Source organism: Quercus lobata, chromosome 2 (genome assembly GCF_001633185.2).
Source record: "Quercus lobata isolate SW786 chromosome 2, ValleyOak3.0 Primary Assembly, whole genome shotgun sequence".
In the NCBI taxonomy this organism is placed as follows: domain Eukaryota; kingdom Viridiplantae; phylum Streptophyta; class Magnoliopsida; order Fagales; family Fagaceae; genus Quercus; species Quercus lobata.
This window is the reverse complement of record NC_044905.1, coordinates 9,415,822-9,431,011: the sequence shown is the minus strand read 5'-3', so window position 1 is coordinate 9,431,011 and position 15,190 is coordinate 9,415,822. Positions and strand designations below refer to the sequence as shown.

At 34.8% G+C, this 15,190-nt stretch overlaps 1 protein-coding gene across 2 annotated transcripts; it reads left to right on the top strand.

Annotated features, from left to right (window-relative positions):
• Positions 1–291: 291 nt before the first annotated feature.
• On the top strand, positions 292–8,075 carry LOC115974379 (phosphatidylinositol/phosphatidylcholine transfer protein SFH8-like). Of its 2 annotated transcripts, XM_031094709.1 has the most exons (14): positions 293–646; positions 1,136–1,427; positions 2,259–2,358; positions 2,487–2,753; positions 2,857–2,934; positions 3,045–3,146; positions 3,260–3,309; positions 3,426–3,525; positions 3,654–3,752; positions 3,839–3,952; positions 5,250–5,382; positions 6,469–6,872; positions 7,504–7,578; positions 7,679–8,075. In XM_031094709.1, the coding sequence occupies exons 1-14, from the start codon at positions 613–615 to the stop codon at positions 7,697–7,699; spliced, it is 1,869 nt and encodes a 622-aa protein (XP_030950569.1). In that variant the 5' UTR covers positions 293–612; the 3' UTR covers positions 7,700–8,075. The 2 variants fall into 2 exon arrangements, with proteins under 2 accessions (XP_030950570.1, XP_030950569.1); XM_031094710.1 differs by lacking the exon at positions 3,654–3,752 and having other exon boundaries at positions 292–646.
• Positions 8,076–15,190: the final 7,115 nt, after the last annotated feature.

The following is a 15,190-nucleotide window of genomic DNA, read 5'->3' as shown; positions in this document are numbered from 1 at the left end:
AACCTAATAATGCTACCGTGCAATAACACAATAATTAATACACAAGTCAAAAGAGCATCTTTTTTTTTTTTAATATAATTTATTTATAAAAAAAAAAAGAAAAAGTAAAAAAAGAGAGCAACGATCTTTTCTTTTTTACTAACCACCGACGACAAATTCCCGCCAATGTTACTTAAGCAATCACGCCACATGATTTGTTGCCACGTGGCACCTCTCCAAAACCCGCCCAGTAAAAGCCGGCGCGTATATAGCGTATTACATCTACTGTTTGTAGTAGTTCAAACTTTCACCGTGTGACAACGTCTCGTTTTCTTCGTCCGAGTATTAACTTACAAATTCCATTTCATTAATATTAGTATCTCTCTCTCTCTCTCTCTCTCTCTCTCTCTGAGTTTCTGTTTCCTTTTCATTACTTCGAATTTCAAATTCAACTACACGCATCCAACGAACACCAAAACCTTACTAAACACGTCGTCTCGTATTCTTTTGCTCCGACCAGCAACCGATTCGATTCAGTTTTGATCAAAACAAACATGCTCTCTGGTTTTTGACTTCGATTTCTTTATTATATATATATATATATTTTGATCCGATAAACGTTGTAAATTCAACATGTCGGGTCCACTAGATCGCTTCGCAAGGCCTTGTGAGTATTCATATTCATGTTCTTTCATTTGATATCTCTTTTCCTCAAAAATACTTGTTTTGATTTTTTTGATTTGTTCATGTAATTCTTCAATTCTTTTTGATTGTTTGTAATTAACTAGTTTTTGTGGATTCTAGGGTTTTCAATTCATTTTTTTTTTTTTTTTTGTTGAATATTTTTAATTAACTAGTTCTTTTTGTGGCTCAGAATGGTCAATATATTTTGTCTATTTGATAACGTAAATATAGATGTTCGAATCTTTTTAAATTTGATTCCAATTAGAACTTTGTCTAGTTTTTATTCTTGACCATATCTTGATGACATATCAATTTTCAGTTGTCTTATTGATAACCAGGAATCTTTAGTTTACTTATCAAAAAACGAATTCAAAACCTTTGACAATTAGGATTTTGCAATGAATTTCATATTAGTCAGCCTATTATAGGGATTGATTAAAGAATTTATTTATTTTTTTAAATGTTTGTTTAGGCTTTGAGGGGTTTTCTGGGGGCCATGACGAAAGAAAAGAACGGAAATCCGATTTTGAAAACTCTGAGGATGACAAGAGGACTAGAATTGCGAGTCTAAAGAAGAAAGCAATCAATGCATCCAGCAAATTCAGACACTCTCTTAAGAAGAAGAGGAGCCGGAAGAAGAGTGGCGTGTCGATTGAGGATGTTCGGGACGCTGGGGAGCTGCAGGTTGTAGATGCATTTCGACAGGCACTTATCTTGGAGGAATTGCTTCCTCCAAGATACGATGATTACCACATGTTGTTGAGGTGATCTCTCTTTCTATTCTTATATAAATTCTGTTTCTGTACTTGTTTCTGCCTTGAAGTTTTTGTAAGGACTGCTTTATGGGACTTGTTGGGTTTGCCATTAGAAATTTAGAATATGCCCTTGTTTAAGCTTATTGAGAAGCCATTTGTAAAATCCTGCCACTTGATTTGTTACCACAACATAATGGTGGCCTTTTGTGATGCCCCAGATTGTCTAGATTGAATAGAATGTGGGTTGTGTGGGTGTGTACTAAGTTCCACATCAAGCATGTACTAGGTCAAACTAGGCTATATAAATGATTACGAGGAGCTCTAATTGCAACTTTACTAGTTTTTTTGAAGAATTGTGCAGTTGCGGTTAGTGTTTTCCTCCATCTTTCTCAATTAGGCTGTATTTGCTGGGACTGACATTATCTAGCCGTGGCCTTCATCAGTTCTCTGCCTTCTAGTCAAAGCTCCTGAGTGCCAGCTTTAACTACTATAAATTGGTGTTTAATCATGCCTTGTCCTTTTATCTTCAAATTGCTATATTATCTATTAAAAGACTCTTTCAATAATTTTCTCTGCATGCAGTCACATGTAACTCAATATGTAACCTGAACTACCAGGCATTGGTGTTTGATCATGGCCTGTCTTTTTTTTTTTTGAATTTCTATATACTCTGTATATCATATCAAGTTCTTTTTTTTAATTGATGATAGTCTTGTGCATATTGGTGTTTGTACTTTTAATCAATTTATATATATTTGGCCTCTTGAAAGACGAGATATAGCAGGTTCAGCTTATACCATACATCTGTACAGTTTTCATTGTTGGGCTTTATGGTTGCAGATTCTTGAAAGCAAGGAGGTTTGACATTGAGAAAGCAAAGCAAATGTGGGCTAACATGATTCAATGGAGGAAAGATTTTGGTACGGACACAATTTTGGAGGTAAATGATTTTCCTGCATTTTGAGGCAATGTTTTTGAGTTGTGACCCTCTCTTTGGGTTTTGCAGTAAATACTGAAATATTTCTGCTTTGACATGATGTTTTTTGTTTTTTGCTTTTTTTCCTTCAGGATTTTGAGTTTACTGAGTTAAATGAAGTTCTACAACACTACCCTCAGGGTTATCACGGTGTGGATAAGGAGGGAAGACCCATATACATTGAGAGATTGGGAAAAATTGATCCTAACAAGCTTATGCAAGTGACTACTTTGGAACGGTATTTGAGATACCATGTGCAGGGTTTTGAACGATGTTTTATAATTAAGTTTCCAGCTTGCTCGATAGCTGCAAAGAGACACATTGATTCAAGTACAACAATATTAGATGCTCAAGGCATTGTATGTTTGTTATTTTATTTTAGTATCTAAAGTTTTCTTGGCACCTTATTTGGTTTTGCATGGTGACATTCCTGTCTTATTTGTATGACTTATTACATTTCAGGGTTTTAAAAACCTAACCAAGACTGCACGAGAACTCATCATGCGGCTGCAGAAGATTGATAATGACAACTATCCTGAAGTACGTCATATTTGTTTTTCCTACCCTTAAATTAGCTTCTGATATTAAGGAGATCTGTAGTAATATACATTCATACCTTTTGTTCTAACATGTAAACCACATCTCTGCAGACACTTTACCGGATGTTTATAATTAATGCTGGCCCTGGTTTTAAGCTTTTATGGAATACGGTGAAAACTTTTCTTGATCCCAGAACAACTACAAAGATTCATGTATGTTCAAGGATATGTTAAATTTTTGCCGTTTTATATCCAATGAAGCATTTACTTTTTAAAGTGTTCAGAAATTACCTACAGGATTAACCGATATTGGAATTTTCTCTTAGGTCCTTGGGAACAAGTACCAGAGCAAATTACTTGAAATAATTGATTCAAGGTAATTGGATTTGGCTTTGAGGTTGTGGATATGATGGTTCTGTTTTATTTTATAATATATATTACACATTTTTTTTCATCATGACTAAAAGTTTATATATAATGGGTCTTGTACAGTGAGTTGCCAGATTTTCTGGGTGGTAGCTGTACCTGTGCTGATCAGGGAGGTTGCATGAGGTCAGATAAAGGGCCATGGCAAGATCCAGACATATTAAAGGTCTGGTGCTTATCTTGATGTTGTTGATGTGTTCAGTTATTTAGCTTTTGTTTCACTACTTTTCTTATTTATCTCCTTGGCAACTGTAGTTCACATATGGCTCAAACAAAATGATTGTATGTGTGTAGATGGTTCTTAATGGTGAAGCCCTCTGTTCTAGACAAATAGTAACAGTTTCAACCAATGAGGGAGGGGTAGTTGCTAGTGACAAGCCACATTATCCAATGGTTGGTCTGCACTGTGGAAGCTGAGCTTTATGATTACAATCAGAAATCAAGTCTCTAATGTTGTTTTTATCATGTTGTTGATTCAGAGAAGATATAGTGACACGTCTACTGCAGATTCAGGATCTGAAGTAGAAGAAATTACTTCTCCCAAAGCAAATAGGGGTTATTTACAACCAAGGTTGACTCCTGTCCGTGAAGAAGTAAGTTTTTGTAATTGATAATCGTGTTTTATTTAAGAATGATTGGTCTGAGACACATCCTGATTAGCAAATCCAGCTTTACTTGCAAGTTTCTTAAATATGTTAGATGTTCCCAATAAAAAAGGCTTCTAGCCAGTTTGCCTCAGATTGTAAACTTGGTTATCATTCACTTTAGGTGAGAAGAGCCTTACCATCAATACAACAAGGAATTTCCTATGTAGGCCGTTCTTGCATCCTTTTGGACACACGGATTAATATGCTTCTTTGTAGATATTAACATGGTCATAGATAGATCACAGAAAATACTTTTTTAGATGTCTTTGCCTCTGTAAATAATACCGTTTTAAAAAGCATATGTATCATCCTATTGTTTTGCCAGTTAGATTCTTAGGTAGCATGTTAATCATTTATCGTTGTGCTTTTTTATTTGATTGTACATTGGATAACAAATGGTGCTTTCATTCATATATATATATATATATATAATTTTAAATTAGAGGGACTTGTGTATATATTTTAAGTTAAAAGAACTTATTTATTGTGAGTTTCAGTTAGCTCAACTGGTAAAATCTCTAATGGTTAAATAAGAGATCTGAGGTTCATTCCCCGTTTATACCAAAAACTGATTAGTGTCTTGGTCTGATGATAAAAGCTATCATCAGGAGCGGATGCCATTAGTTAAAACTTGAAACTCTCTCAAAAAAATAAAGAACTTATTTATTTACACACACTAATATATCTGTGGGTAACAGTAAGGAATACTTTCAAATAAATTGGAGAAATCTATATTGGCAAAGTTACTCATTGTATGACTGATTATTATTTATTTCCTAATTTCCTAATCTACCCGGGTTATGATGTGTTGTGATGACTAAGACTAATACTTGACACACACACTTTTATAAGCATTGACATTCTAAAAACTATTAGTACTCATGTATGCTTTGTTAATTGCATTGAATTATTAGTCGATATTGGCCAACTCAAAATTTCTGAGTCTCATGTATGCTTCGTTAATAGCATTGAAATTAATAGTAGATACTGGCTAACTCAAAATTTCTGAGTTTAAAAAAATAAAAATAAAAACCAGAGATCTATGATAGCATGATACATGAGTATAGCTTTGGGTGCTTCAGTCCTAACACTCAAACAAAAGGGGAAAATAAATGAATTGCTAAAGTAAAATTACAAAATCAATGCTTCAGTATTTCATTGACATCTTTACGCGGGAAATTCCTTTAAACGTTATTATGAGGTCATCAAACTTCAGAGTTGATATGCTTTGATGTTTATTTAGGCTAGGGTCGCTGGTAAGGGGCGTATTGCTGGTGGCTTCTTGGAGTATGATGAATACGTTCCCATGATTGACAAGGCTGTGGATGTGGGATGTGAGAAACAAGTCTCGCGTGCAGAGCCATATGCTTCCAGAGGTCAGAATCTAATTGCTCCTTCTTGAACCTTTTTTGTATAGCCTGGTCTTCATATGCAGCATGGGGGAGAGGGAGGGGGGTGGAATGGCTCGCCGAAAGGTTTGGAAAATAAGTATATACAGTTTAGTGTGGTAAGAGGCTTTCAAAGAGTGTACTTGTGTAGGATCCAATCCGAATTAAAAATATTTTACAAATTACCTATAAAAAATTACACCAACCTCCCTTGGGGTTTCACAAAATGACACTCCTTCCCCCCCCCCCCCCCCCCCCCCTCCCCCAAAACATTTCAAGAAATGACACTCCCCCCTTGAGATTTAATAAAATACAATAGACAAATCTATCCCTTCTCAATTGTTACTTTCCTTACTTAATATTCTATTTGATGGGAGTATCAACGTGAGAGGGGATAGACTTATCCGTTGAATTTATAAAACCTTTAGGGTGGGAGTGTCATTTCTTAGGGGAAATTGGTATAACGTACCCTATTTCTTTTTTAAGAGTACAACTATTTTTATGGGGTCCAAAATCAATCACTTTCATTCTGCTAAAGACACCATCCTATCATCATGAAGCTATTATACCAATTACTATATTGATTCATCATTGATATAATTACTATGTCCAACTTATCATTTAGGTGGAAAAGAACAAACTATTTAAGCATTGGCTGTACTGCTCGTCTCTACTTTAAGACTTGTGATGAGATACATCATACAAGTGCTTCAATTCAAGCTCTTTGCTAAATTATCAAAAGTACTTTTTCCATTTTTTTTTCTATTTTATATTGTATCAAACTTTGCTTTGAATTTGTATGTTTGATTATGTTTATCATAATTTTTGTGGTGTCATAAATAGTATTATACATGAATGCAAAAAAAATAAAAATATATTTGATCATCATAATTTTAGTTTCTTCTCCCCTCCCCACCCCTTCCTCCCAATAAAAGAAGAAGAAAATTATTGGCTTTTGGCACTGTTCATATGCTATCATTATATTTTCTAATCTACGTTATATATTTCATGCTACTAAATAATCTTGGAGAGAAACAAGGAATTCCTGTCATCACCTATTGAATACAATTGCAGGGACACCCTCTCTGCCAAGTATGGAAAAGAGCCCAGAAGGAATTTTCACTCGCTTCTGGGCTGCACTGGTGGTCTTCTTTGTTACCCTCTTTACTCTAGTACATTCCAAGGCATTTCAGGTGACTAAGAGACTTCCTGACACTGTGCCTGATAATTCCTGCAACATTCCTGATTTGACTGTTCAATCAAATCCCAAGGAGGATTACCGCCCCCCTTCGCCTGCTCCAGGGTTTACAGAGGCAGAACTCCTCTCATCTGCTTTGAAAAAGTTGGGTGAGCTTGAGGAGAAAGTAGACATGCTACAGGCAAAGCCATTTGAGATGCCTTATGAGAAAGCGGAGTTGTTGAACGCTGCTGTTTGCCGTGTGGATGCATTGGAAGCAGAGTTAATTGCAACAAAAAAGGTGACTACCTTGTTTGATAATTTCAAGCCAACCTAGTGACGGTAGTATTGTGATATGGTGATTTGTGGTATACATGTATTTTTTTTTAAAAAAAGGCTAGCGGCATATTAAAATCATAATATGGTGACTTGATGTGGAGCTATAACTTCCGTTACTTGTGAGTCTAAATTCTAGCTTGTATGTGAATAAATAGTATGATTTGTTTGTTCATGTTCTTTACTTTGAAAGTCATGCACTGTGCTCCATAGCTCAAAATACTTGCCACTACTCTGAGTCTGTATTTCCAATCCCTAGGGCAATAGATATCTGAATATGAAACTGAATTAGACTAGTTTAGATTAAGTGTTTATTCCTGTAACAATTGTCTATGCTGACCAAGTAATTACATGTAGCAGATTGCTACTTGAGTTAAACAGTTAAAGCTTTAGAACTGGCTATCTGCTGACATTTAGACAACATCCTTGGATCTGCTAGCCAATTTTTTACTTGGTCTCATATTTTAAATATTTGGCATCGGCCTATATTAGCAATGAGTACATGTTTAATATGTGTGGTTCATCTTTGTTCTCATTTTGTGCATTTTCAGTTACTGCCTATTTGTTAGTGATCTTATATGCTTCTTCTTGAGCAGGCTTTGCATGAAGCTTTAATGAGGCAGGAAGAACTTCTAGCATACATAGACAGACAGGAAGAAGCCAAGTTAAGGGTAAGTTTTAAGATTTTGTTTCTATCTACACTAGAAATCTTTCTTCACACCTCTTGTAGTCTTGTGCTAACTGATGATTGTGTTCATGTTTGTCGCGCAGAAAAAGAAATTTCTTTGCTGATGAATAAGAGATTCGTGCAGTGTGGTGGTATGTTGGTACTACTTGATTTGTATGCTTGTATATTCACACAATAGTTTGTCTTCCTGAGTGATGTTTACATAAATAAAGAATTTTGTAATTAAAAATAGCCACTATCACCTTTTGAGCTTTTCTCGCATATGTTCAAGTTATGTTTCTGGTGTGCGTGTGTATGCACATGCACATGCACATGCACGTCAAGCAATCACTTTGATTGATCTAATCCTGAGTTGTGTAACCTTATGTTGAGTGGGGAAGTGAGGAAAAAGAACTGGTCTGTGGCTTTAAATTAAGTAATTATATTGTAGCAGAATATACATATAAGTTATTTGAATGAAGACGTTTCCTTTGTCTTGCTTGTGATGGGGATCAAATCTTTATTTTTCTTTTTATAGTGAAGCATCAGGATTCATGATTTTAATGAACCCTGACATGGGCGCGATTCAGCACAAACCCAGACCAAAAAAATTAACAAGAAATTCAACTCTAAAACAAATTCGGAGGGAGTTAAATGCTTGATAGGGTTGCCTTCCAAAATTCAATATCAACTCAATTTTGCTAAAGAGATTTGTAGCTCAACCAGCAATTTCTTGTATTTCCAACAAAAATATCCAAGTTTCAACTCCCCTTCCCTTATTGTAATTATCAAAAAAAAATTAGTTCAATTTGTTTTTAAGAAAAAACTTCAGGAATTTGGAAGATTAAATTAAATGTACGTTACACCTTTTATGTTTGTTAACTCTAGTTCACTATTGCCAAGAATCTTTTGTCACAATTGGTATTTTAAGGTGTTTCTAACGAAGATTTCTAGAATTAAAAATCTTCATCTCTTATATAATATATATATATATATATTTATATTTGCATCACCATCTCCAATAATTGTATTATTGAATCATAAAAAACAACTTGTTACACCAATCACATCTTCAGTTGTGGAAAAAAAAAATGTCTACGAAGAAGTTATGTCCCAAACATTGCAAAAATGATCAGCTTAAAACAAAATTAGCATTTTAACAAAAAATTGGGCAAAGAGTTGGCTGGTCTTGGTCTTGAAGAAAAAGAACATGCAGCTCCCACAGGGAAGTCGTTATTTTAAAATTAAATTGGTTAAATAAATAAAAGCATTCATTAAAAGAAGAACAAGAAGAAGAAGAAGAAGAACAACGTAACAATAACAATTAGCATAACATTTCTGTCTAAATGAAATTGATTACATTTCTTGCGTTAACAATCTTCAATTTTTCATCATATATCAGAAGAATCCATTTCTGACTAAAAAAAACACCATTTTCCTTAGCTAAACTAAATGGCCAATCTGTAACCCTCAGTATCATACATCGAACTAAAATCTACGAAAAGAGTGAAAAAAAAAATCAAGAAAACAAAAAGGTCCATTTTGCTTGATTGAAAGGAGACTGATAGACACTACGTACAACTCTCTTGAGCTAGCTACACTTCCCTTACTCTTATTGAACAAGAAACCTTACCATTGAGTTCTGCACCTTTTTGCTTCCCAGTTGCTTCTTCTGACTCTCAGGGTCTGTAGGAGCTGCATGTTTTTCTTCTTCAACATCCTCCTGAATTGATCAATTTCCGCTCTTGCTCCCACATTGAGGGCGAACGTGATCTTGTTCCATTATCTATAACGCTTTAATTATGTTGGAACATCTAAGTTGCTTCTTTTGACTCTTAAGCTTGTGGGAGCTGCATGTTCTTCTTCTTCAAAATCAAGACCTCCAATAGGAACGTCCTTCTGAATTGACCAATTTTTGCTCTTGCTCCCCCATTGAGGGCGAACGTAATCTTGTTCCCTTTCTGTAATGCTTTAATTCTGTTGGAATGTTTAAGTTGCTCTTCTGACTCTCGACGTTTGTGGGAACTGCATGTTCTTCTTCTGCAAGATCAAGACCTCCAATAGGAACGTGCTCTTGAATCGACCAATTTTCGCTCTTGCTCCCCCATTAAGGGTGAACATGATCTTGTTCCCTTATCTGTAACACTTTAATTCTGTTGGAATATCTAAGTTGCTTTTTCTGACTCTCAGTGTTTGTGGGAGCTGCATATTCTTCTGCTTCAAGATCAAGACCTCCAATAGGAACGTCCTCCTGAGTTGACCAATTTTCGCTCTTGCTCCCCCATTGAGGGTGAACCTGATCTTGTTCCCTTATCTGTAACGCTTTAATTCTATTGGAACGTCTAAGTTGCTTCTTCTGACTTTTAGCGTCTGTGGGAGCTGCTGCATATTCTTCGTCTTCAAGATCAAGACCTCCAATAGGAATGTCCTCCTGAGTAAACCAATTTTCGCTCTTGCTCCCCCATTGAGGGTGAACGTGATCTTGTTCCCTTATCTGTAACGCTTTAATTCTGTTGGAATGTCTAAGTTGTTTCTTCTGACTCTCAACGTTTGTGGGAGCTGCATATTCTTCTTCTTCAAGATCAAGACCTCCAATAGGAACGTCCTCCTGAGTAAACCAATTTTCACTCTTGCTCCCCCATTGAGGGTGAACGTGATCTTGTTCCCTTATCTGTAACGTTTTAATTCTGTTGATGTCTAAGTTGTTTCTTCTGACTCTCAGCGTCTGTGGGAGCTGCATATTCTTCTTCTTCAAGATCAAGACCTCTAATAGGAACGTCCTCTTGAGTAAACCAATATTCGCTCTTGCTCCCCCATTGAGGGTGAACGTGATCTTGTTCCTTTATCTGTAACGCTTTAATTCTGTTGGAATGTCTAAGTTGTTTCTTCTAACTCTCAGTGTCTGTGGGAGTTACATATTCTTCTTCTTCAAGATCAAGACCTCCAATAGGAACGTCCTCCTGAGTAAACCAATTTTCGCTCTTGCTCCCCCATTGAGGGCGAACATGATCTTGTTCCCTTATTTGTAACGCTTTAATTCTGTTGGAACGTCTAAGTTGTTTCTTCTGACTCTCAGTGTCTGTGGGAGCTGCATATTCTTCCTCTTCAAGATCAAGACCTCCAATAGGAACGTCCTCCTGAGTAAACCAATTTTTGCTCCTGCTCCCCCGTTGAGGGCGAACATGATCTTGTTCCCTTACTGTAACGCTTTAATTCTGTTGGAATGTCTAAGTTGCTTCTTCTAACTCTTAGCATTTGTGGGAGCTGCATGTTCTTCTTCTTCAAGATCAAGACCACCAATAGGAACGCCCCCCTAAATATTTGACTAATTTCTGAATATTTCACAACACAAGTTTCTTAATCTTTCATTCCTGGTTCGATTTCCCAACTTTAGGAGTTCAGGTCCAAGAATTTGGACCCCATTTGGTTTCCATGTCAAAGTTACAGTTAGTTGTCCGAGAACAATTTCGTATTTGGAAGTCTTCGATATACAATATTGCGCTTCCCTCTAATAAAATACTAACACGTTGTCAATGATAGGAGCGTCAGATGAATGAGTAGTCTTTGACACGACATTTTCAGACAGAGTAGTAGTTTTAAACACAAAGCCGTTTATCTTCTTCAAGATTCGGCCAAGAAAACCCTCACCCGCCATTATTTTCTGTTTTGCTTTCTTTTATGGAAGTATACTATCTGTTGTGTGAGTGCAATGATTGATATATATATATATATATATATATAATATGTAGGAGAAATTATTGTGTAGTAGTCGGGACTACAAGGTCAACATGCTAATCTTGTAGTCCCAGCCAATAAGAGACTGCCAGCTCAGCATAATAAGTGATCTGGTAGTTCTAAATGTGAAAAAGCCTTTTATGTTCAATTTATCAACATGAACAGTTGATTCTGAAAATGGTTAAGAAATGTTTATTTGATCAAAGCTCAAAAGGCATATAATAGGGCTTTGCAAGTGTTCTAATGTGATGTGCATGCCAAAATATGTTGAACCTCTTTTTCAAGCGTAGTGCGTACTCATGCATAGTACTTGCAATTGCAAATAAGCTCTACAAATTGAGATAGAAACAAAGATTAACGGTAAAAATTTAATTAAAATCTATTTAACCCATTATCAGAACAAATTTAAAGTTCTCACTTATCGATGTCCACCCTAACGCTTTCATGAGTGTGAGTGTGAATGTGTAACAGAGAATTTCTAAGAGTATTAAGTTGCAAGAATTGAAATTTCCAAGAGTTGACATTTATTATGTTCAAATATACTCAAAATTTGAATTGATAACATATTATAGACAACACTAAATATTAATATATATATATATATATTTATATATAAATTTAATGGTTTAGGATAATCTTTTATCAACTTATTTGGTAACTAAAGAAATTATAATTTTTCATTTCACTTATCTAAAAAGAGAAGAAATTATGATTTGACCATTACACATGGTTTTTAAACATCTTATTTGGACCCAAAAAAAAAAAAAAATTATCTTATATAACTAGTTTTAATAAAGAGGAGAAAAGGAGGATTTTTTTTTTATTTAAATTTTTTGTGAATAGAATAAAGTTAAATTTAAATGTTACTCAAATCAGCCAAGTTTCCATTCATTTCTCAAGACCCTAACTGGAGATTAACTGGTATAGGGGCAAACAAGAGTTGGTTCAAATTCAGATGATAGGGTGCTCTCTTTGGGACACACAGAATAAAGTCCTATTTTTTGTTTATCTGTGTAGATTGTTGTTAGTTCAATTTCAGTAGTAGCTCAACTGAAGTAGGATTAAGCTGATAATTTCTAGATTTATTACTTGAATAGACTGTAAAAGAGGCGCACGATGCCAACCTATTTTATTTTACAACTTCCACTAAAAAAATTAACATAACTACATATTTTAAAATTTTAATAATGAGATTGCATGTTATTTATGTTCTTAACATGCATGGCAAATTTCTCACAAATTAGATGTAATTTATTATTTGATCCATAATTTTAGACTACAAAAATTTGAAATTTAAAAATGTAAGGACCAGATTTGAGTTCCTAACCTAAAAGGTGAATGGACTTAGGCCTAAAAAGCCAAAAATAATGAATTTGTAGAGAGTTGATTGGAAAATTGGGCTTTAATGAATCATATAATTACTAAAGTGGATTCAGATGACAAGAGAATAAAAATGAACAAGTTTGAACTAAAGAAAATCGTCCTCGACACAATCCGAGGAGATCAGTTCTTGTATATTTCTCTCAAGTTTAATTACAAATATAGTTCTGGATTGCCACAGTGTTTTTCCCTTAATTTCTTGATCCTCTCCTCTCATTGCCTCTTTCTCCTTTTATACTCTCTTCCCCTTTCATCTTTACCCTTCACGTGTAGGCCAGATGGTTGGTGTTGATACTTGTCTTATCAGCACCTTCCTGAAGTTTTTATGTAGTAGCTGTAAGGTTGAAAACCACTGTTCACGTATCACCTCCACATTAATGCAGTCAGAGGGTTAGATGCAGAGCATTTAATGCGATGGTAACAACTTTCTTTTTAGATATTTTAGGACTTCTCCCTGTCCTATGTTTCTATAATGCTTATCCGTACCAACAGAATTTCCTGGAACGTTCCCAGGACGACAGACCATCTCTCCAGACCTCGGCTTTGGTCAGTTGAGGAGGTATTCATCCTCGACCCACCCTCCTGGGCCCTTATGAACAAAACCAACTTTCTCATTTACTAACACGGATTCCCTTAACAATGCTCACTCCTCCTCAGACGACCTTTTGTCCTTAGATTGGGTCCTAGGCCCAATATATACATAGATAATGAGCTCTTGGGCCCAGCACCCCTACAAAAAACTTGATTGATAACATAGCTATTTTTTTTTTCTTTTTTAGGAAGGATTGATAACATAGCTATTGATCTTTGATTTTCTGAAAATTCTGCAAACACAGAGGATATATAAAAAATTAAAAAAAAAAAATTGTAATGCAATAGTAGATTTGTCAAAATTTACATCCAATAGAAAAAACTACTAACTAGAGTTATATTCATTGACTACAACCAAGTTTGTAACCAAAATTTGTTCTATTTTAGTTGTTTCCTAATTAATTTGGTAATTCTTTTTTGTTTCATTTAGGAATCTTAGTGGTCATTTAATGCATCTTATTTAAAAGATTTCTATAAGTAGGCCGTTAGAAAAAACACAAAAAAAGGGAGCTCGATGACCTCTCTTCAATTTTCTCTCATAATAGAGAATAAATGATTTAGTTGGGTGTGAAAGAAAATAAGAAAAAATGAGAAAGAAATCCTTGTTTTGTTTCACTAAAATACATTATTTTTGTCATGTATTGTGTTCTTTGGTGTTTAAAACCAAGAAATTGAAAATAGCTAAAGAGCTGTTTTCAGTTTCCTTTATAAATTGAGATTTGGAATCTATTTTTATCTTTGGTTTGTTTTGAGTTACCAAACAAGTTTTCTGTCCTAGAAAATAGAAAATTATGAAGAAAAAAAAAATAGTTACCAAACATAGCCTAATTGTTATCTTAGTATTAATTTGGAAAGCATGGACGCGCTGTGCCACTGTGGACGTGGTTGCACGCACGTCCGCAACTTTTTTTTTTTTTTTTTTTTTTCGATTCAGTCCAATTCGGTTCGAAATGGGCCAAAACAGGCCCTATAGGCCAAAATAAGTGTTTAAAAAAAAAGTAAAAAATTTTGTCAAAACACACCGTTTTGACATCCTAGTTTAAAGAAAAAACCTTAAACTCATCTCAAACTCTCTTGTTTTCTCCGTCTCCTCTCTACTATTACTCTTAAATTGGCATATGTTTACCATTATATGAAAAGATATGCTTAGCAATATATAGAAAATATAAATAATAATTTATTAATAAATGTATCATGTTGCATCCGCACCCTACTTTTTCGAAAATTGCCAAATCGTCGCACCGCACTAGCACTCGCACTCGCACCCACACCCGCACCCAAACCTGAACCCAAATCTGCACCTATGATTCCTAGGTATTAATATAATATAAATGGTGAAAAACTCAGATGCTTTCAGTACAAGCACCAATTTTTAAATTTAACAATCAATTTCAAAAGGCTGCATCTAGTTACGGTATACCAATATAACATGTCATGGTTGTTATAAAAAAATTTCTACAAAGTTATGTCCCAAATTCTTTTTGGACTATTATAACAAAAAGATAAGTGTAATAGAGAAAGCATTGTCATGGACGAAGACAAAAAATCATGAGAAGGTGTACTTAACTTATCCACCCTTTGAATCCGTTATATTGAATCAAAGTAGTGGAGTCCAAGTGTTGGCTACTCCTATTAAAAGACCTAGTCTAAGTGATGATAATAAGAACCTAGATAGTATAATTCAACAAAATAATTATACTAATATATATCTAAAATCAATTGGTCAAAAGTAACAAGACATAGAAGACAGAATAACAACCCCTTCTACTTCCATAAAAAAGAAAAGAAAATGAGTCTAATACTCCTTTCTTTTATTTCTCATGAAATACCACCTCCCCTTAGATCACCTTTAAAGAGGCCGTGACAGAAAAAACGGATAATCTACTTGATGAATAATAATAATAATAAAA

Bases quoted from the DNA above. Each gene is read 5' to 3' on its own strand.
- LOC115974379 (XM_031094709.1), top strand. From the start codon at position 613: ATGTCGGGTCCACTAGATCGCTTCGCAAGGCCTT. The intron at 2,935-3,044 runs GTACGTCATATT...ACATCTCTGCAG, and splicing joins ATAATGACAACTATCCTGAA to ACACTTTACCGGATGTTTAT. The intron at 3,310-3,425 runs GTAATTGGATTT...GGTCTTGTACAG, and splicing joins CTTGAAATAATTGATTCAAG to TGAGTTGCCAGATTTTCTGG.